At 36.0% G+C, this 19,799-nt stretch overlaps 3 protein-coding genes across 10 annotated transcripts; 1 reads left to right on the top strand and 2 right to left on the bottom strand.

Moving 5' to 3' along the window:
- Positions 1–50: 50 nt before the first annotated feature.
- On the bottom strand, positions 51–4,995 carry LOC122024810. Of its 4 annotated transcripts, XM_042583523.1 has the most exons (7): positions 4,731–4,995; positions 4,440–4,532; positions 3,625–3,763; positions 3,395–3,477; positions 1,531–3,144; positions 1,280–1,445; positions 51–905 (listed from the first exon to the last, which is right to left on the bottom strand). In XM_042583523.1, exons 3-7 carry the CDS (start codon positions 3,704–3,706, stop codon positions 241–243), a joined length of 2,610 nt encoding a protein of 869 aa, XP_042439457.1. In that variant the 5' UTR covers positions 3,707–3,763; positions 4,440–4,532; positions 4,731–4,995; the 3' UTR covers positions 51–240. The 4 variants fall into 4 exon arrangements, with proteins under 4 accessions (XP_042439457.1, XP_042439455.1, XP_042439454.1 ...); XM_042583521.1 differs by having other exon boundaries at positions 3,625–3,971; positions 4,055–4,995; XM_042583520.1 differs by having other exon boundaries at positions 4,055–4,995.
- Positions 4,996–6,605: 1,610 nt separating this feature from the next.
- LOC122024884 (probable serine/threonine-protein kinase PBL7) lies at positions 6,606–8,874 on the top strand. Of its 2 annotated transcripts, XM_042583607.1 has the most exons (6): positions 6,606–6,796; positions 6,897–7,146; positions 7,247–7,413; positions 7,508–7,697; positions 8,078–8,469; positions 8,575–8,874. In XM_042583607.1, exons 2-6 carry the CDS (start codon positions 7,071–7,073, stop codon positions 8,872–8,874), a joined length of 1,125 nt encoding a protein of 374 aa, XP_042439541.1. In that variant the 5' UTR covers positions 6,606–6,796; positions 6,897–7,070. The 2 variants fall into 2 exon arrangements, with proteins under 2 accessions (XP_042439541.1, XP_042439542.1); XM_042583608.1 differs by having other exon boundaries at positions 6,606–7,146.
- Positions 8,875–8,909: 35 nt separating this feature from the next.
- On the bottom strand, positions 8,910–18,908 carry LOC122024883 (protein RNA-directed DNA methylation 3-like). 4 transcript variants are annotated; one of them, XM_042583604.1, is made up of 12 exons: positions 18,622–18,908; positions 17,160–17,248; positions 16,765–16,958; positions 15,475–15,514; positions 13,101–13,182; positions 12,056–12,133; positions 11,830–11,955; positions 11,225–11,346; positions 10,543–10,582; positions 10,012–10,086; positions 9,694–9,888; positions 8,910–9,295 (listed from the first exon to the last, which is right to left on the bottom strand). In XM_042583604.1, the coding sequence occupies exons 1-11, from the start codon at positions 18,876–18,878 to the stop codon at positions 9,732–9,734; spliced, it is 1,260 nt and encodes a 419-aa protein (XP_042439538.1). In that variant the 5' UTR covers positions 18,879–18,908; the 3' UTR covers positions 8,910–9,295; positions 9,694–9,731. The 4 variants fall into 4 exon arrangements, with proteins under 4 accessions (XP_042439538.1, XP_042439537.1, XP_042439540.1 ...); XM_042583603.1 differs by having other exon boundaries at positions 8,910–9,281; XM_042583606.1 differs by lacking the exon at positions 10,543–10,582.
- Between the last annotated feature and the right edge of the window lie 891 nt (positions 18,909–19,799).

Genomic DNA, 19,799 nt, shown 5'->3' with positions numbered 1-19,799 from the left:
ATCTGTATGATTCACATCACACACTATGAGAATCTTATTAACAAGGACCCTTTTCATCACAATGTTATACTTATTATTCTTATTCCACTATATAGCAAGAATACATTATCCACACTTTGTTTCAAAACAAGAACTAAAAGAAAAAACCAATAAAAATAGACAACACTGTAACTTGGTTGAGTAATGTGAGTCCCCAAGCACAAGTACCCAAGAATGGTTGGAAAATTCAAATAAATCATACTAATAACACTGAACACAGCTAAAACCCAAGTTGTCGACAAGCTCATCAGTTAAATTCTCTATAATCAGGGACTCCATGTCCGCGCAGATTATATCAAGGTCTTCATGTAACATACTGGACCAGCTAGTACTCAGATCCCTAGCCACCATGCTCAGCATAGAGCATAGCTCATCTTCAGGTGGACATATGTTCAATTGAATCTGTTGCCACAATGTCTCCAACAGTTCATTCCCATGCGGTAACCTCTTTTTGCCGATATCCCACTTCTTGAATGCCGAATCAGGCTTTGAATTCTGGACTGCCCTCATCAATGCCTCATTCAGTAGATCGAATAGGATTCTGTGACTTACCTCAGTGTTGCCACCATTTAGGAGGGATGTGCTACTTTCCATGTTGCAGCTGATTTGATATGTTTCTTCAACTTCCTCAAAAACTAGCATGGAAATGGGTTTTCTTGGAGTGCCCCATTCCCAAAGTGCTTGATCAGAGTGGCTTTTATCAAACAGGCCAGAGGTGAAGAGGATATTTCTTACATAAGCTTTGGCAGTGCACTCAAACTCCTGAAGTTCATTTTTTGTTTGTTTTGTCTCACCTTTTGCTTCTGTTGATCCATCATACTCAAGTTCTTCTGACAAATTTGACTCTGGAAAAAGATAACTAGTATCTGATGCAAGAGTGACTACAATTAGAGAATTTAAGGTAAATTGTGTCTTGATTGAATGCAATAAATCATTATAACGATACAGCAACCACTCTAAAGGTTCAATTAATCCATGCTGTGACTCTTTTTTCCAAGTTCTTCCATGTAAACAAACTAGTTTCTCTATTGATTAGGCAAAGAATCTTTTTGTTAGTATCTAAAATAAAAGTCATTGATAATAAGTGGCAGGCCTTTGATTGCTTCCATGTGTTCATGTCTATTGAAATACATTCATGACTCAACTATTTATGAAGATATAGAACAGATAGATGTGAAGGAAAAAAATCATGGAAATGCCAAGGCTATTGTAATGAATAGACAAGAAAAAGAGTCCTCACCCTGACGATCGGAATTTAGTTCTTCATAGGGAGGTAGGGATGGAAAATCTTCATCGAAAACCGCCTCCAATGGAGATACTGGACTCGGATAGTAAGGCCTACAGATCTCATCATAGGAGCTGCTGCACACTGATGCTGGGCTTGGAGGCACCTCAGTGGAGTTATCCTGAACACATCAATTCCAATCAAATAAATTTTGTATTCAAAGTATTAGTCTATAGAGGAATCATCTATTTTGATAGGATATTTGCCTGTTCAAAGGCTATGTTCATAAGAACAGATGGTGTGGTTTCGATGGCTGTCATGAAAAATATTTCGTCTTCCAGTGATTGATCCATTAGTTGTCTCCTTTTCCCAAAAATCTTACTTTTCAGCATGAGGTTCTGCCTCAAACTTGAAACTCTGTTCCTAATGTTAAAACCATCTTTCTTTGCCTTCCTTTGTTCAATTATGTTGTTATCAGATGTTTCATGCGTCCGATGGATGTGTGCCGCTGTCAATACATTCCTGTCCTCTAAAAGAAGTTTCCTGAATTCAGTTCCTGAAACAGGAGCTGAATATGACCTTGTGAGGTTCTTTGGTGACTCGCTCTCATCATCGAATGCATGTGTCTGGTCACGCCTAAAAGATTTTGACACATTAAGGGCTTTCCTTTTCTCCAAGTAACTTAAATTGGCATTTTCCTTGTTCAGAAAATGGTGCATTGTACCGAATGTTTCTTTTTCTGCTTCTTTGTTTGAAAGATATGTAATAGGCTTTTGTCGAAAAATCAAAATGCTATCTCTCTCTGTTTCGTCCTTCAAAACATTCTCCATTTTCTCTGATGATTTTGTAGCATTCATGCTAATAAACCCTGGTGAACTCTTTCCTCTGAATTGGATTTCATTTCTGTATGAACTTGTTGATTTTGCCTGCACTGTGGCAATCTTATCACCTGTAGAAACCGGTCCTCCGTTTCGTTTGAATGTTTTTGATGAAATCTGCTCAGAATCAGCCAATGCTTCGCTGACAAAAATCTCGTGTTCAGTCCACCTAGTTGTGATCTCAGCTCTAGGCTTTCCTTGCATTTCTACAATGAGTCTTTCCTTTACCTGTTCAAGAAAATCGTGCATATTCGTTTGTTTCTTTAACATCAATGGTGAACATAAGCAGGACTCCTCAATGCCATCATTCACTTCAAGATTAGGTTTGAGAATCACTATCCTTCCTGGTGAAACACACATACTTTGCCCATAATCAAACACAGTGGTGCTAGCATCGTGTTTTGTCACCCCATTATCATCGATATTACTCACAGACTCCTCATACTCCAAAAAATTCGCTTGCTCATCATGATCTATGACTGATCTAGCTGATGGAACATGATACCGAGATACTTTCTCATTGTTGAGACTGCCTTGTGAAAGAGTATTCATATATCTCCTATGTAGAGGATCATGTTTGAGTTCCTGTACCTTAGATACTTGCCATGCCTCAAATTCCTTTTTGAATTTCTGCAACAACTCCTCCTGAGGATGTTCTCGTGGCAGTGGCTTATCAATCTCATAGATCCCTGAATGTGGATTGAAATCTCGCTTGATGTCACAAGGAAACAAATTTTTTGGATGTTCAATTGGCTTGGTCATAAATGATGGTTGTCGACTTGAAGAAACAAAGTTCGCTTTCTTTCTTAGCCTTTTATGATCATTTAACTCTTTCGGATGTATAGTAGGCTTGGTGTCTGAAGGCAGTGACTCCATTCCCATTAATCGAGCCACAACACTGGGTCTATTATGCTGATCCTTTGTTCTGTGGAGCCTTTCAACAGCAATCAATTTTTTGGTGTGAGATTGTTGGCAAACGTCCTCTTTATAGTAACTTGAGCACTGAAATCATGTAAATATAAAAAGGGAATCAATTTTTGTTCTCGGTCCTTGTTAAATCCCCACAAGAAGATTCACATAAATCGACGAAGAAAAATCTCAAGTACCGAATCAGAAACATAACCAGAAGCACGTACGTTCAGATATACACAAATGATAGTAATTTTGGTTCTATTATTGCTAAATCAGCGAAATGCTTGCCTAAAGAAGCCATGAATACTCTGAAGAACAATTCTTAAGCCCAACAACTTACTTGAATGTCTTCATGAACCAGTTGAAAATTATGGCAAGTATTCATAGGAGGAACCTCTAAGCTATTTCTAGGAGGTTCAAGACCTGTGAAGGCAGAAAGATCAGGAATTATGATAGTGAAAACTTAACTCGAGCAATAAAGTTGAAGGTTTGTATATGTTTTCTTGAGTTCTAACTTAAAAGAAAGTTATAGGTCCATGTACATTTACATCTTGCAAGATGTAATCTCACCACTATTGTGTCGATTGAGTGCCAGCAACTTGCGGGAGGAGCTGGTTTGACCGAAATCGAAGAACTGCAATACTCCTACCATCTTCTACTGATGCTCCCTTCAACACATTATCAAAATTTTCTCATGATCAACTCTTACCTGCAAGATAGTCAAATGAAGGTGATACTAAAAAAAACTCTGGCAATTTGCAAATGAGTGATAGTACTGATACTATCTTTGCATTTCAGAGGTAACAGTAATGGCAAAACATGAAAGGGAGTGGTATTATTTCAGGCAAGCTTTGAGCTGTTGGCCAACCACTCGTAGCAAAATGCCAGCTTTTGAACAGCAGTTCTTCATGATTTTTCTTTTTCAAAAACAAAACAAAAAAAAGCATTATTTCCATAGTTTTCTGTTACAAATCCTTCTCTGAGGATCGAAAGCAAACACCTTGACTGCACTCGTATGGCGCGGGCGCCAAGCAAACTCCCAATCTGGAACCCTAGAAATGGCTCGAGTTGCAGAAGATTCCACTGGTGACAACAACACCTGGAAAGCAGCTGCCTACTCTCCTTTTCTTCCTCGTCATTTTTGCTGCGATAATGGCGAATAACCTCTCCCAAAAAGCAATCTTTGCCGCAATAACCTCTCCAAAATCAGGTCTTTTGTCCCCAGCATCTCTCTTAACTCTCTATTTTCTTCTCTTATACAGCTCATGAGGGCGAGGACATCGGGTGGTGGTTAAAGCTTTTGGGCACGAGGGTGGCTCCATTGGTGGCATATAATAGACAGTTTGGAGGCGATACGAAAGCTTTAGTTAGAGTGCGTTTGTTACCTATCTCCAACATGACAATGGGGAGAATCAATCAATGAAAACCCCTGACCGCCCACTTTGTTTGATTGATGACCTTGCTCTGTTCTCTGCAATCTGGAGGAAATCATTGTGCCATCTCAGTGTCGACATGAGTTTTTCATTTCTGATTCATAAAATTCAAACAAAGAACTCTAACACATTGATCCGAATAATTCAATGAATCAACAGTGGTCATCTTCTCATTTGCTTTCTTCTTTTTCTTTCACTCTGTTGAGTTCTACTTCTACTGCAGAGCAGCACTCCCCTTCTTACCTACTTTTGCTTGCAGTTTCATCAAAGCAGACTCGGGATCGTTCTCAGTGGACCACTTCTCCTTTTTCCACCAACCAATTCAACTCGATCCATCTTCAGATAATTCACATTTATCTCATGGCTAGCTAGCTAGCTCCTTGCATTTTTCAGAATGCAGTAGTGCTCATTAAGGTCAACAAGGAGCAGAGAGTAAATAAAAGGAACCCATGTTCAAAGGCCTAGGACCTTCCATTAATCTAAGCTTGCATCTCATGCACGTAAGCCTGATACAGAGGTTGAGGTATAGATTATGAGCATTCAACAGCTCACATGGTAGGGACTTGCTAAAACAAGTTACTGCCACAAGGCCTCTGACACAAATGGGGCCTGAGGTCACCAAAAGCTTGTTCAACTTTGCTTTAATTAGGACGGTAGCATGATCTCATTCTCTCCTACTCATGACTTAGCTTCTTATCTGAACACATGAGCTGCTGCAGAGGTGATAGATAGATAGGTAGATTGGTTGAGGAGTTGTCAAGGGTGCTTTGTCGCAGAGGGTCCATATGTTTAGTTTGTCCAGTTTTCTGTGGCTTTATTCATCCACCTTAACCATTATAAAGAATCTAAAGGTCCAAGGTTGATTTCTTTTGGTATAGGAATTCGATTAACAGATAAGAGCATCTCTACTGTATTATCGTTATAATATCCCCCATCTTATCGAAAAATACAAAATTTATTATTACATATTTATTATAATAATATATCTCTTTCATTCACATTCCTTCTAATATTAATACTTATTATTTATAAGTTTCATCATCTATTTAATCATATTAAAATTATATCATATTAAATAAATATATTTTAAAATATTTAAATTATTATTATTATTATTATTACTTTTTTAAAAAAATTACTATTTTTTAAAAATAACATTTAATTTCTACCGTTTAAAAAAATTAAAAAAAAGTGAGAGAGGGGCATTGCCTTTGAACTCCCATTCTCTTTTTATGTGAGTAGACATTATAATGACCACTCATAATGAAAAAAAAATATTAAATAAATATTATAATACCCATTTAATATCCCATTACAGGTGATCTAATATATCAATTCTTTAATCTCTCAAGAATTAAGAACTAAGAACTAAGAACAAAGGTAAGTTAAATTTTATTTTGTTTAAATTTATTTGATAAGGTAATTAGATCGAATTGAGCCTAGATAATTCTTTTTGGTTTTTTAATCTATTTATAAGTTTGGTAATGGTAAGAATTTTATTAATATTTATAAATTATTTATGGATATTGTCTGATAAATTATGAAAATTTTCATCCAGCAATGATTTTTGTATGAGAGTCAATGCCCCATGGCCTTGCAACAAAATCACCTTACAGGTACCAACTGTATTACATATATATATATATATATATATATATATATATATATATATATATATATATATATATATATATATAACTTGTTAAACATATTTATTTTTGAACATTTAATTTAATTGATTTATATGTAATAAATAACGTTATCTATTATTTTTGGAGAAATTATGAATTGGATATTGATTTGTTGGATCCCGGCCCATTAAGAGAGGATATTCTATCAAATCTTCGTTTTTCTTGTGTAATGATAAAGATTATGTTTTCTTGAGTATTAGTTGCTACGAGAATGCTAGCCTGCGGTAACCGTACCAAAACCGTAAGAAATGTACTGCAGGAGAACATTTCTCTTAGTTGCTATTTGCATCTCTTAAAAAAAAATGACGTGGGATTTAATTTATTTGAGTGTGATTTAATTTTTAAAAAAGGCAAAATAAACAAAGAAAATAAATAAATTCCAAAAAAAAAAGGAGCGCGTGATTCGATGCCTTTTCGTTCTGCTGTACGTCTCGCTTCGCCGACTCTGCTCCTCCTGCGCCGGCGAGTGGAACGGCGAGGAGGAAGAAGAGGACAAAAGGAGCGGACAAATGTATAGCAGTCGTCGCCTTTGCTGTCTTGTCAGAGACTCCGCCGCTTTCCCCTCTCTCTCCCCTCCGTTCTCGGGATCCCTGCTCTGCTTTGTTGCCCTTGTCATTGGTGCGTTTTACGGTTTCCCCTTGTTTCTCGAATTGGGATTTCGCACGGATCGCAGATATCGACGTGCTGTTGCTAATTATTACTCGGTCTCTGTTTGAAGGCGTTCCTAGATAAGAAGACTCGGCATTCTGTTTGTGCTTGCTGGGGCGGGAGCGGAAGGGTGAGGCGAGGGAAGGGGGAAGCGAGATCGGTGAGGTTTCTTCTTTCCCTCGCGCTGGAGGGGAATGTAGGTGCTTTTCTGGATCGAGACTAGGGATTTAGAACTTTGGCGTAGATGGGTTGCTTCCCTTGTTTACATCATCGTCGCAAGAGGGAGTCCAACTCCCGGATAGAAGACAGAGATTCCTCAGGTCGGTATCCGGATTACAATCTGCATTGTGATTTCGTGTAGTATGAATGAATTTTCTATGAATCTCTTACTGAAATCTAAACTCCTCCGTGCGGAATCAGTGATCGGGAGCAAGGCATCTTCGCTAGGCGAGAAGAAGAGCAACTCCGCGCACAGCTTCACTTTCCGGCATCTCGCGATCGCCACGCAGAATTTCAAGGAAGCTAATTTGATCGGAGAAGGGGGTTTCGGAAAAGTTTACAAAGGACTGCTGGATTCCACCAGCCAGGCAACCCTCTTCCTTCCTACTTTTTTCGCTTTCCTTCTGCATCTGTCGAAGCAGAAGCCATTGTTGACGGGAAAAAGATCTTTTGCACCAGCAGAAGGTGGCTATCAAGCAGCTGAAGCGCGATGGGCTTCAAGGGAACAAAGAATTCCTGGTCGAGGTTCTCATGCTGGTTGTTCTTCGGCATCCCAACCTCGTCAGCTTGATCGGGTACTGCGCTGATGGCGATGAAAGGCTCTTGGTTTACGAGTACATGCCGAAAGGCAGCTTGGCAGATCACCTGTTCGGTAAGCAGTCCCGTACCTTGTTCTGTGCTTCCTTTCCTCTACGTGCGTCAACTCTGTACCTACCTTAGAAGTTATTACTTTATTTCGAGTTCCAACTGCTTTCTTGCTTGGCAATTGGCATACCAAGAACATTACTGCAATATTTAATCAGATGATCAGAAATGGCAACTCTGTACCTACCTTAGAAACCGATCAACTATCAGAGAATAGGCTCCAAGTGTATTGAATCACAATGCAAGTTTCACAGCAGAAAGATAGCTGTGATCCTTGTACAATAATCATTAATCTGCTCCAGTAGATAGTTGGTCTTCCATAAGAATAACTTGTAGGCATACATACAGTGGTTCATGTGTTTTCTGATTTGCTTTGTTAAATCTCAGATCCTCTCCCTGATAAGCTACCCCTTGATTGGAACACAAGAATAAAGATCGCCGTAGGAGTTGCCAAAGGGTTGACATATTTACACGAAGTCGCAAATCCACCTGTTATTTACCGAGATATGAAGGCTGCAAATGTGCTATTAGATATCGACTTTAACCCAAAGCTTTCTGATTTTGGACTGGCAAGAGTTGGACCTGTTGGTGACAATACTCACGTTTCCACAAGGGTGATGGGAACTTATGGTTACTGTGCTCCTGATTATGCAATGAGTGGTAAACTGAGTCTCAAGTCTGATGTGTATAGCTTTGGTGTGCTTCTCTTGGAGCTGATTACTGGACGAAGAGTTTATGATGCTTTGAAACCTGTTGCAGAACAAAAACTCTTGGTTTGGGTAAGTGCTTCTAGTTAATCTCTCATGTCAGATGTTCTTTAGATATTAAAAGTACAGCATGTGTAAATGACATTTTATTGATTTATAATTTTTTGTTTCTTTCAGTCGAGGCATTTTCTCACCGATAAAAGGAAGTACCACCAATTGGCTGATCCCTTGCTTCAAGGTCGCTACCCGCTAAGGCCCTTTCAGCAGTTGATCGCCGTCATCTTAACGTGTCTTCAAGAGCAGCCCCGTGTTCGACCCGTTATGGCTGATGTGGTCGTTGCTCTTGATTATGTGGCATCTCAGCCATATGTCTCTGAGCCTGACACCGAGAAGATCTCCCCTCCACCATCATCACCTTCAGTCACACCATCGAGGGATTGCATCGCCAGAAGAGGCTTAAGTTTCGGGCGTATGTGATTAGTAATCCATCACCGATATAGACTTCGAGTAGATAGTGGAAAGATCTCACACAAACTGTATGCCTTTCGTAGTCTCAGTCACACTGGTGATAATAATAGTTACCAGCGTATGTACTAGTCAAGTAGTTTACGATGGTGAATCAGGATATGGTATAATTGAGCATAAGCAAGAGAGGTTTTAGATAAACATGCTGTGAGAAATCAGCATATTTTACACCAAAAGAAGCTGTGAGCAGCTACCAATGTGTTGGTTTGTGTTTTTTTTTGTTGATTCTATGTGATTTCTTGATGACAATTGAAGTCGAGCTCCACTTAAAAATAAGATTTCCTTCAATTCCATAGAGAGGAGCCACGACCACAATTTTAATAGTCTCCCCAAGGAATCCCATCCTCTATCAATTTTCCCTGAAAATTGGAATCTGTCAAACGTCTTAAGGTGAGGATCCAGACTAGAGTAGCTGTAATAATATATGAAAGACAAATTGAAAGAACAATGCATGCTCAAATGATTGCAGAGTATATCTATCTATTGATAAGATCCTTCATATTCCTCACTTGGTCATTTGCATAAGTTCTTCGTGTTTTTCATTAATGCACAAATTGCAAGGCAATTTGCACGTAGGCAGCATTTGGATCATAAATATTCATTGCTCATGCAACATTTTCTATCTTGAACCTACTTATCAGGCAAAATTTGGAGTATTTGTTTCATTGAAATAACAATGACAGGATCAAAGAAAAGAATCAAGCAAATGCAAACGCATACAATAATAATTAATGAAATAATGGACAGATGAATGAGACCTCATAAACCCACCCGCATAATCCTTCAGCTAAAAGAGTGCTGACAAAAACCTAGTCACTGTCACCGGTTTCATCTGGAGGAGTATCTTCCTCTGATGCATCAAATTCGACATTAGGATGTACACTTGGGTGCTTCTGACGAGGTTGAATTGATAACAATTGGGTAGAATCACCAACAACTTCTGCCCATCCATAATGAGGCATGGCCCTAGTAAAAGAGAGAAAAGAATGACGAAATGAAAAATAGTAGAGAAATTAGTTTATTTTCTCTCCCTTCATATCTCTCTAAAAAGAGGAGCAAGAATATAAATGCAACAAGTCACTATCTCACTCGTAATAGGTTTCTTCATCCACAATGATGTCCCAGCTTTCTCCTGCAGTGCTTTTTCCATACTTGTGTACTTTCCTGAATCACAATAATGTAATAAAAAAAAACATTTGAGTTGCTTGAGAAAGCAAAGTCTAAGACTGAAAGAAAGTAGCTAAATGTAAGGGGAAATGGAACATGACCATTTTAGGAAGTTTTTAGAATGAATAGCAATCACACTTGATTGAAAAGGTCAATCAGAGGGTTGGTGATTCAAAATCTTTAGAACAAAGAAACTTATTAAAATTATGAATGCTAGTAGTCTAATGCAGGCATATTCGATGAAGATATTTTATGAACTAAACCAAAACAACAATCTAGTCACAAAACTATAGGCCATCTAGTAAAGCCTAGGCTGGTTAACTCAAGATCGGAACTGCATGGTTTTTTATTGAGAAAATTTTATTGGCATTTAGGCATTAGTTATTATTTTCTAACACAAAAAGATCCACGTCTTTATAAAAAAATTGAAAGGAATTAGATTGCAATCATTACCCATTCCCAAAATGTTCTTCCCCCCAGGTTCTTGACCAACCTACAGAATGAAACAAATGATTATGCAGGTTTTAAATGGTATCAGGCATATGAGAAAAAGAATACATGAAAACAAAAGGACAGAGTTAGGAATAGGATCTCTACTAATTAATCCTACAGAACTATTATCTTCTTCAATTAAAAGTGAGGTGAGGCTAGGCATATGCATGGGAAAGATATATTGCATAAAAAAAATCCAATTGTTTTGCAGATATTTCACATGATAAATTATATTAGTGCAAAAATAGTACTTGCAGATGCAGACTTATCTGAATTTTGTAGTGCAAATGAAACATAAAAGAGATGACAAAAGGATCGGCAAAAAATTATTCTTGAGAGCTACCTTAGTACCTTTGATGTTATTAAAAACACCTTGTAACAAATCATGTCTACTGAATAACTCTTTTTCTTTTTACCATTGCATTTATACATTTTAATCATTCTTATGTTGAATATCACATGAGATATGACGATAAAAGACTTTTTAAACTTATGCTTGATCATATGCATTGCATATAAGAGCTTATCCAAGTCCAAGTTACTATCATCTCAAATGCAATTGCTCAGCTGAACCAACATTCATCGAGAACAAACACCTCATCTATAAAATAATACCCAAATGAATAACAAAATTACAACTTACGTTCACCAGCAGGAGACACATGCCATGTTTCACCTTGCCGAGAACCTATCCCTTCAAAAAATTTGTCTCCCCACTTATCGCCCCATCTGGTACCCATCTGTGTCTCTGCCCATTTGTCGGTCCTATAAATGACTAAGCATATAGTAAGCAGTGTTAAGAATACAGACTATTAGAAGCAAGACCAGTTCAGAAACCAATAGGCGTTGAGAAAGATAAAACATAAAGTATCTTAATATCGAACACTCACAGATCAATCTAGTGTGTGGTATGTATCATTTTTTATCAAGAGAAGAGCAGATAATAAATGAGAAGATTTTGCATGCCTGATCTAACAAAATATAAACGGATAAATTGATTATATTAATACCTACAGTTGAAGTTATCTTGAGTATAATTCATTTGAGAAGATACCATTTGCATCAAATGTAACCAATTTGTGAGATGGTAACATAAACATAATAACTAATAATTTCATATCATATTAGCCAGTGTAATATGAGAAATTGTTATTGCAATAAGCAGAAATTACTTATAAAAAAGAAAACATGCCAAATATTGGTAAATTATCAAAGACAATAATTTAATGCAGATGTGACTAGTCAAACCATTTAAGCACAAATCCTCTCCCATCATAATGTTCTCCCCACTTCTCCCACCAGGATTGCTCATTTAACCTTCCATATTTATGAGCTCCTTTTTCTGTCCAACCTTTTGCATCATACTTTTCCCACCTAGAAAAATAATGTAATATCCAGCGGGTTAACTACATAAAATAACAGAAAAGGCTAATTAGGAAAAAGTAAACATCATAGGCAATCATGCACTTCTCACCATTTCTCATACCATCCAGCATCATCTATGCCTGATTTTGCTTGCTTTTGTGCGCTCCTTTCTATCCTTGCTAGATTACTAAAAACCAAAATAAGTTCCATCATTAGTTTATATTCAAGATAACAGAAAAAAAAAGATGCAAATAAAAATTACAATTTTTTGTAAAAAATAGGCAGAAAATCTTTCTCGAACATTCTACACAATACAACAAAGTTTTTCCAAAAACAATAATTCAAGTAATTCTGCATATTCTAAATAAAAGGATTTGGAGAACAATTGCATTGACCGAATTGTGTTAGCAAACTAAGTGTTATTCACATCCTATTCATGTTTAAAGCCGCATTAAGTAGTTATTGTTTTATTAATTATTAAAAAATAGAAAATCTAGTTAATAAATTAAATGAAAACGTATATGCAGAGGCCTCACAGAATGCTATATGCTTAAAGATAGTAGCATTGTACATTTTATGCATAATAGGTATTTACTGCAGTAAAATCCTTTTTTCTCCTAATCAATTGTTATTCTACAATGATATCATCTATTGTCCTCACAAAAGATTAATATTTTCCAATATGTTCTACATGATTTACTTTTTTTTGGTCCAATAAGTTTGATGGTCACATCTTCACACTTGTCCTTGCTCAACTATTAAAATTGTGCCACTTTGCCACCTTAATGCCCCTTCATCATTTTACTATTTTTATTACCCAATCATGAAACCTCACTTGCAAATCATGTTCATCCACAAATGACTTATCTTTAGCCAAAGCAACCGTGCATGGGGTTGACAATGAGATTGATTTATCTTTTTTATTCTATATATATAAATATATATTATATGTATATACATATGTGCTTGAGCCTGATCCAACCTTAACCAATTTTTAAGAATTTGTGCTCAAGTAATATGTTAGAAAACTTATGTGCTAGAACCATGTCTGCAAATTTACCTAGCTACAACATTGTCCTTGCAATTAAACTAAAACTTAAGAATGAAATATTTCTTTATTGTTGAAACTGTGTTATGGACAAAGACCTGATTACCTCCACTCATCTTGATAAAGAATTTCTTTCCATGTTTCCCACCAAGAATCTCCTTTGTCATTTTCTCCAGATTTTTCTGCACCTTTAGAATGTGATAGCAAAAATAAAACAAACATTTGAACAAGGGCATGAAATGACCAAACATAAATTAGGTTAAATAATTCAATAATTAAGATTAAGCACATCATATTTTTAAACCCATGACTTCATGTGCAAACAGCAATGATCAGCCGAGTTAAAGTTTACAAAAACTAGAAGCATGGGAATATATTCAAGAAATATATCTATAAATCCCCTCAAGTGATAATTTAATAGCATAAAATTTTAAACAATATGCAAGAACCTAAAAAAATGTTAAACTCAGTAATATGCTAATTAAACATATGAATTTGAACTATTTATATGAATTAAATATCACCTTAAATGGATTGTTGTGTATGAACCTATACAGTAGAAAATAAATATTTAACAAAAGATAAAGGCACAGTATATTATCATTTCAAAATGTCACATCATAATATGTAGTCTGAAATACTTTATGTCCCATTGACAAATTTGAAAGCATTGCACACAAATGCAAAATTCTCTCAACAGACATTCTCAACAAGTATCCAATACATATGCATAAATTTATTTTGAAGTTCCTGTGCTGCATAATTACCAATCAATAAAGTTCTGATACAATCCGAATTTTTCTCAACAAGCATTGAATGTCTTTTCTTGTGTCTAAGTGGATTATTAGGAAGTTATACAATAGTATAATAATCTTCTAAGTAGTAAGACACAGATACCACATCAGATAATTTGACATTTCCAAGTAGCAAAAACTCATCTACCCCAAACATAACCAGACTAACAACCTAAAGTAAGGGAACGACATTGGTGTTCTTTTTGTTCATTCAAGGACATTTTCTCACAGTTTTGAACCAAAACATAACCAGACTAACAACCTAAAGTAAGGGAATGGCATTGGTGTTTTTTGTTCATTTCAAGGACATTTTCCGACAGTTTCCAATTAAACAAGGATCCTACATGTTAAAGGAACTGAAGCTAGCATTGATATTTGTTGGACCCCGTGATTGTTTTGATGTGATCAACCAAGTTAGGTTAGATCCTGTTTGTTATTTGATCCCTGTGTCAAAGTGTGCAGGAGCTTAGGAGCAACGTGCGCGAAGTTCAAGGGACGTAAAGCCGGGATGGAAGGTTGCTCGAGGAGAAGGTCGAAAATTGGGTTCGGGTGAGCCCTATTTCGATTGGCCGGAATCACCCAAACGCGTGAAGCTTCGGAAGTCAAAACAAAGGAGAAAGTAAGCTGGAAATGAAGCTCAAGGCGCTTTCATTGAGTATTGGAGGCGCCTCCACCTTAGAGGCGCCTTGATCAAGTATTGGAGGCGCCTCCACCTTGGAGGCACCTTCATGCTTGTTTGAGGCGCCTCAGCCCTGGTCAAAACGGCTGTTGTCGACCGGATAGAGTTCTATCCACTCACCCGAGCTGAGGGGCCTTGGACCTCAGTTGGAGGCGCCTTCGACCTACGGGATAGACTTTCCAGGGGCTTTAAAAGAACCCCTAGACCTAGGAATGAGATATCAATCAAGTATTCAACTCTGTATTCATTTCTAGCAATAGTTCTGAGCTTCTAGTGTGTAAAAGGCTTCTCCGCCTTCAGAGAAGGAGATCTTTCAGAGCTTTTTATACTGCCTTGGATTAACAACCTTCTTGGTTATAACCAAGTAAATTGCTGAGTCTTTTTCTTTTTACTTTATTACTGTTGCATTTTTTCTTTTGAGTTAAAAGTCTTGAGGAGGGTATACTCTTTTATTTTTCAGGCAATTCACCCCCTCTTGCCAACCCCGCTGCACCAATAATATTTACTTCAGTATTTAGCAATTGCTTTACTGATGACGTTTTCCATTTTTCAACTTAAAGTCATAATATTTTTCTGCCATAAAAAAGAAACTGATTCTGTAGCCATGCTAAAGGGAGGAATTCTATTCCAGAGAATAGCAAAAAACTACAAAGATTAGTCTGTCCATAAAACCAAGCCATAGAGAAGATACAGCAGGCTTTGATTAATGTTACAAAATAGCAGCAACTCACTTTCAGATTCATCAACAACTTCCACTAGCCAAAGTCAACTTTTGCTTACCAGAAAAAGTATTTTGCATTTGAATCAAGAAGAAAGTAGCTAGGGATAGAAAAAAATCAAAGCAGAAAAGAAACATTTAATATACGCATCAGTAAGAGTTGGCATTTTCCAGTAAGATATAAATATTTCAGCTAGGTAAAAGAGTTAAGTATACTAATTACTTATGGATTACAATAAAGGCAACTACTGTACAAATAGAACTTAAATTAGAAAAATATTTTTTTTACCTAGCTCTTTATATCCAGTCCAATCACTCTTCTCCCACCACTGCCAAAGACACCAAGAAAACAAGTAGATCCATTTGTCAAAGCTGAAAGACATGGATATAGGCTTTAAAGACATTTACACAAAACAAATACTAAAAAAATGCGTCATGGAAAGTGCTAGATTTTGTATGCAAATATGTTCTTGATTGTAAAAGGAAATATTTTAAGTTGAACATAAGAATTTTACAAAAGACAAAACAAGGACAGATTAAAAAAAATCTTGTCAAATCAAACTATTACCAAACTGATTGAGAAAATTGTGTACCACAAAAAAATATTCAGCCTTCATGATTAAGTTTGTAGCACCATTTTGCTAAATTGTCTCTGAGATTCATATGAAAAACACTCTGCAGTATTCTAATAGCAAGCATCAAGAAAGTGTAGTAGGAATATTTATCTTTCCAATGAGCAATGGGCCAAACTTTTGAAACAAACACTAATTCAACTTTGGAAGAGAATACTACTGAACTAGCTTATGATGAAGTTTCAGTTAGATAATAGCCATAAAAAACAATATTCAAGCCATAATACTAGCCTTGGAAAAGAACAATAGCCATAAAAGAAACAAGTAACCCAGTTCACAGTTAGATAATAGCATCTTCTAGCTGGGACTATCTGACATTCTAATATTTCAGTTCACCCATAATCCCAAGAATGAAAATAAAGTACATGTAAGTATTTGAAACTAGAAATATTTTTTATGAGAGGAGCATTCGAGCAGAGTAAAATATTTGACTAAAAACTGGTCCCAAATATGGTAACCAAACACGTCTGGAAACAAAACTTGATTATTAACAGTGAAGACTGAAATGGTTAAATGATTCTTGTTTTCTTTTTTCTTAAGGTGCACACTTTATTATTTTGAAAATGAAAAACTAAGAGAGCGTTTGGTTTGCTCGCTTTCTATTTTCATTTTTTGGAAAACACACATTTTCCCTTTTCTTAGAAAATGACTTTTAGACATTCTCTACTTTTCCATAAAATGCTAGAAAATAGATGTAAAAAATGCAAACCAAACACTATTTTCCAGAAAACGCGTGTTTTCCAGAAAATAAAAATGGAAAACATGCAAACCAAACACTCTCTAATTGTTCCTGAAAAAATACATCATCACACTAACACTCAATTATCAATAACTGAATCCAAGCAAAAAAAAATGACCACGCAACAAAAGAAAACTATTAGTTAATTATTTTCAATTTATGGAAAAGTACACAGTATATAACACACATAAAACTAAAAAAAACTTACCATTTCTTGCCATACTGATTTTCCATCTGGTGATTTACCTCCCATCTTAGCCCAATGACACCTGAATCCATTTTCTCCTAGCTCTTCACCACTATCCCGATACCATGTACTCCCATATTCATTTTGGCCAGACTCACTAACCTTTTCATCTAGTAAGTTGATGCCCCATTCCTTCTCACTAGCAATACCAGTATCTACACGGAAGATGTCAAAGAAATAAATCAATTTACTCTTATCACTATAGGTCCCAATAGTAAATTCATCTATAATACACATAATTCATTGAAACAATGACAATGTTGCGAATTTATGCAAAAATGCCCATTGTTGCAAACATTTAACAAAGTTGAGTTATTTAATATCACTAAACTGTAACTGTTAGTGCTAGAACAAACCTCTTTGTGGTGGAGTATCACGTGATTCAGGAGGAGAATTCTTAGGGCAGCAATGAGAAGAGAAATCTTGTTTAGAGAGCTTTTTGAAGCTGCAATAAGAGATTCAATAGATCCAACAAAAATTTAGTGAAAAGTATAACTTGTAATTAACAAATATAAAATTTCACACTTAAATAACAGCTTCACATAGTATAAAAACTCTGCACAACAATGTATAACAGCTTCACACTTGATTTTAGGAATTAAAGCAAGAAAACCTTGAGAGAAAAATCACTATATAACAACTCAAGTAATGAAGAAGAAGGTTCACTTGGGATGATGACAATGAATTCCAAATTTGGGTATTTACTAACGATATAAGTGCTACATATAAGTTCAAAATGTACATTAAAAGCAGTAACGTATATTTTTCTTCCCAATTTAACATTGTTTCATTAGATAGCACCAACATATTTTAGGTACTTCTTAAACTATTTTAAAGATTTTATTCAGATCTTTATCCATTATAAGTGGAATTTTAGTAGAGAGACAGATACCAAAGGCAGTACAATACACACGGCTGGCACGCTATGCTTCAAACTATGAATCATAGAAGATAAAATTTTAAACCCAACATTTATATTTATTTTATTTTATTTACTTTGGAATACACAACATTTTTTATTTAGTATAATAATCAAATATGGAAGACAAACATGAGATGTTAAATAATTATGTAGTATCAAACTCATTTTCCAGAGAGAACATAGTTTCCATTAAGATGATAGATTGATAAGACTTTTAACTATTATTACCGAGTTAGTTTCATACACTCCGGACCAAATGGACTTATTCAAAACCTGCCAAATTGAGTCCACTTGCCACTAATTTTCACTTAACAAATCTTTTCTCTTTGCTCGTCTTTCATAGATTACTTGAATAAACCTAAATGCAGCCCATAATCTCTGTAGAATAGCCATGAGTACCAGTCTTGATCTGGCTAACAAAGAACGTACTACTCAAGATAGACTATCTAAATCAATCGGGGATATGAGAGTACCATTTCATGTACACCCCATAGAGATGCTATTAAAGACCATAGCGCACAAGTAAATCTAGCTAAATCGAGAAATGCCTGAGTTCCTTAGGAATGTGCATTACTCTTCTAGTAAGAAAGTGAAACTAACCGGAACAATAAGAACGAGCAATTCGACCCTTTTTTCAATCCATACTGAGACACTACACACGATCACCACCGAATCTCGCGCATTTTGTAGATATAGATCCGAATTTAAAAAGAAAAAACAGAAATCACAAGTTATTAAATAAAAAGGATGTTGATAAGCATTGAGAAGATACTCCTTAAGACCCTCGAGAAAGCAACGGTGTGTTCCCTGAGAGTGCATCGAGGACCTAGTTTTGGACCAAAGTCAACCGAATGGAACACACCAGAGCGATCCCAATTTTGGGAGAAAAGATGTACCGGGAGGGGGAGAAAAAGAGAGAAGGAAATGCCTCCGTTCGAGATCTCCGAGCGCCACCTACAGCATTTCTCTTCGGATCGAACCGCCACTCCGCTTTCTCCGGCTGGAAGCAGCAGCGACGCAACCTTCCTGCTGCTCCTCTTCCGGTCTGATAGCGAGAAGGCGGCGACGGAAGCCGCGGCGGGGGCCAGGGGCAAACCGTACAAATACGGAGATGGAAGGATGGGACTGCGAAACTAGTCGTGCTCGCGGCCATTTCTCTCTCTCTCACACACACTTAACAAACAACAACAATAGTTCGCCTTTTTAACCGTTTCTTTAAAGGTACAGAAAATGAAAATAAAATTTAAAACGGCGTTTTACTCCGCTACTTAAACTTTTATTAATATTCAAATCAAACATTAACCATTTTATATTTATCGAATCATATATCTCTTTTCTAAAGCATTCCTCTCTCATTGTCCAGTACATCCGAACCATTAAAATGTGTCCGATTTATACGGGTGTGTTGTAAGTTTAGGGTCGTTTTTTAATAGGTGTGGAATACCCTATTGCTTTATTGCTTATCTCACTCATGTATGTATTATTGACGTTGGACAAAAATTGTTTTTTTTTAAAAAACCTACGAACTAAATATAGAATGAAATTAAGATTATAAGGTATAATTATACTCACAAGAATATCAAGAATATAATGATTTTGATTTTAATTGAATTTGATAAATCTAAGACATTAATTAGTTTTAACTAAAATTTATTGATAAATTCATATCAATCCAGACCAAAATTAATACACTCTTATGAGTCTTTTGAGTCTCACTCATACACTCAAACTTTAATTTTATAGTCTAAATAATATGTTGTCGGATAATAAAATTTAAATAATTTTGTATAATTTTGGATAATAAAATTTAAATAATTTAGTATAATTTTGACATAAGTCACTATTACACTTAAGTTTATCATATGACTTAACAACAATATCAATGTATTACTAGAACTATCCTGACTTTAATCGTGTTTAAAATTTAAAAATCTAAATACTATACCACCACGATGAGTTTCGGCAAAAACTCACTATGGGCTTAGCTACATCAAAAATTAATTTAAATCATGTTTGATGTACTCCTACAAGTCTCCTAAGTCTCACAATGTCCAAAATTATAGATTTTGAAATT

This window comes from Zingiber officinale, chromosome 9B (genome assembly GCF_018446385.1).
Source record: "Zingiber officinale cultivar Zhangliang chromosome 9B, Zo_v1.1, whole genome shotgun sequence".
Classification (NCBI taxonomy): Eukaryota; Viridiplantae; Streptophyta; class Magnoliopsida; order Zingiberales; family Zingiberaceae; genus Zingiber; species Zingiber officinale.
The sequence above is the reverse complement of the archived record's forward strand: the minus strand, read 5'-3'. Positions and strand labels throughout refer to the sequence as shown.

What these genes read in the sequence shown, in the direction of transcription:
- LOC122024883 (XM_042583604.1), bottom strand. Translation starts at nt 18,878, where the DNA reads ATGGCCGCGAGCACGACTAGTTTCGCAGTCCCATCCTTCCATCTCCGT. An exon ending in GCTGGATGGTATGAGAAATG is followed by an intron (nt 11,956 to 12,055) that starts GTGAGAAGTGCA and finishes TTATTTTTCTAG; the next exon opens with GTGGGAAAAGTATGATGCAA. An exon ending in GATGAAGAAACCTATTACGA is followed by an intron (nt 9,889 to 10,011) that starts GTGAGATAGTGA and finishes CTCTTTTACTAG; the next exon opens with GGCCATGCCTCATTATGGAT.
- LOC122024884 (XM_042583607.1), top strand. Translation starts at nt 7,071, where the DNA reads ATGGGTTGCTTCCCTTGTTTACATCATCGTCGCAAGAGGGAGTCCAAC. An exon ending in AGAAGACAGAGATTCCTCAG is followed by an intron (nt 7,147 to 7,246) that starts GTCGGTATCCGG and finishes GTGCGGAATCAG; the next exon opens with TGATCGGGAGCAAGGCATCT. An exon ending in CTTGGCAGATCACCTGTTCG is followed by an intron (nt 7,698 to 8,077) that starts GTAAGCAGTCCC and finishes GTTAAATCTCAG; the next exon opens with ATCCTCTCCCTGATAAGCTA.
- LOC122024810 (XM_042583521.1), bottom strand. Translation starts at nt 3,706, where the DNA reads ATGGTAGGAGTATTGCAGTTCTTCGATTTCGGTCAAACCAGCTCCTCC. An exon ending in TGAACATAGCCTTTGAACAG is followed by an intron (nt 1,446 to 1,530) that starts GCAAATATCCTA and finishes TGATGTGTTCAG; the next exon opens with GATAACTCCACTGAGGTGCC. An exon ending in ACTAAATTCCGATCGTCAGG is followed by an intron (nt 906 to 1,279) that starts GTGAGGACTCTT and finishes CTCTTGCATCAG; the next exon opens with ATACTAGTTATCTTTTTCCA.